A 1,016-nucleotide genomic window follows, 5' to 3' on the forward strand; every position below is an offset into this window, starting at 1 on the left:
GTGGCACCCACCAACCAGTTTTGGTACTTTTGGTTTGGGATGGAATGGAAAGTAGTGCAGGGCGGCGAGGTTCCCGATTATTGAAAGCGTGGAATCGTAGGAATCGACTCCGAACCCAATGACTTACTCAGTCATGACGTGATTTCTTCCCGTTCTTACCTAATTGGCTCCGGAAATCTTCAGGATTTAGGATAACCTTGATTTTGGAACACTACGAAGCATCAACTTTTATTTTTCAAAAATAAATTCTTTAAAAAAAGAAGATTTAAATGATTAAAGATACTGGTAACCGTTGATTTACGTAAAACGGAGTCGGAACTTTTTCTATAGCATTAATTGTGTTTTTCGGATCCGGAATCGATTTTTCGGCCAGCTCTAAATGGAAAGCAAAAAGTGGGAGTCAGAGGTGCACAAAAATAGTCCAGTATCTTCACTATTTGAACAAAGGAAACAAACTCATGGTGTCAGACAACAAATGAGCTTTCACATCTCAACACCTCAAAGTTGTTATTTCAGTATGTTTCTGTCCCCCCATCCCCAACTAAAATACAACACACAAACACGCAGATTCAGGACTGAAATTTATATTCAACATTAGTATTTTCCGCCATGAAGCTAAGGATGGGGTCGAATTTTCATTTCGCTGAGGCTGACAGAGGCGGTATATCCCGTTAAATGTACCCAGTGCAAGCCCTTCGCACGAACTGTAGAGCCCCACTCTCCGTTGAGACAAGCATGAAAACAGCCGACATGGTACCACCAGCCTCCGTGGAACTGTTCGGCACAGTGTTGAGCATAATCATGATCGTTGTCACGGTCCTTGGTAGAGAACATCGAGCCGTTGTGAAAATCCAGGTTGTCTTCTACATTACCCGAAAATCCGGATATGTAGATTTTGTAGTTTTCAGATTCTCCGCTCAGCGAAAAGTTTTTGTAGCTGGCGTAGTAGTCTTTTCCTTCGAACGTCATGTCGATCCTCATCTCATACCTCCCCTGGTGGTGAGAACAAGAGGAAA

The 1,016-nt window shown here is 42.6% G+C and overlaps 1 protein-coding gene across 1 annotated transcript; it reads right to left on the reverse strand.

Annotated features, from left to right (window-relative positions):
- Nucleotides 1-568: 568 nt before the first annotated feature.
- LOC101844977 (techylectin-5B) lies at nucleotides 569-996 on the reverse strand (the record flags this gene model as incomplete). Its single annotated transcript, XM_005113463.2, is given in 1 exon segment — nucleotides 569-996. A coding segment is annotated over 1 exon segment (381 nt), but the record flags the coding sequence as incomplete, so codon positions are not given.
- Nucleotides 997-1,016: the final 20 nt, after the last annotated feature.

The sequence above is a fragment of the Aplysia californica genome, unplaced genomic scaffold, assembly GCF_000002075.1.
Source record: "Aplysia californica isolate F4 #8 unplaced genomic scaffold, AplCal3.0 scaffold02606, whole genome shotgun sequence".
Taxonomy (NCBI): Eukaryota; Metazoa; Mollusca; class Gastropoda; order Aplysiida; family Aplysiidae; genus Aplysia; species Aplysia californica.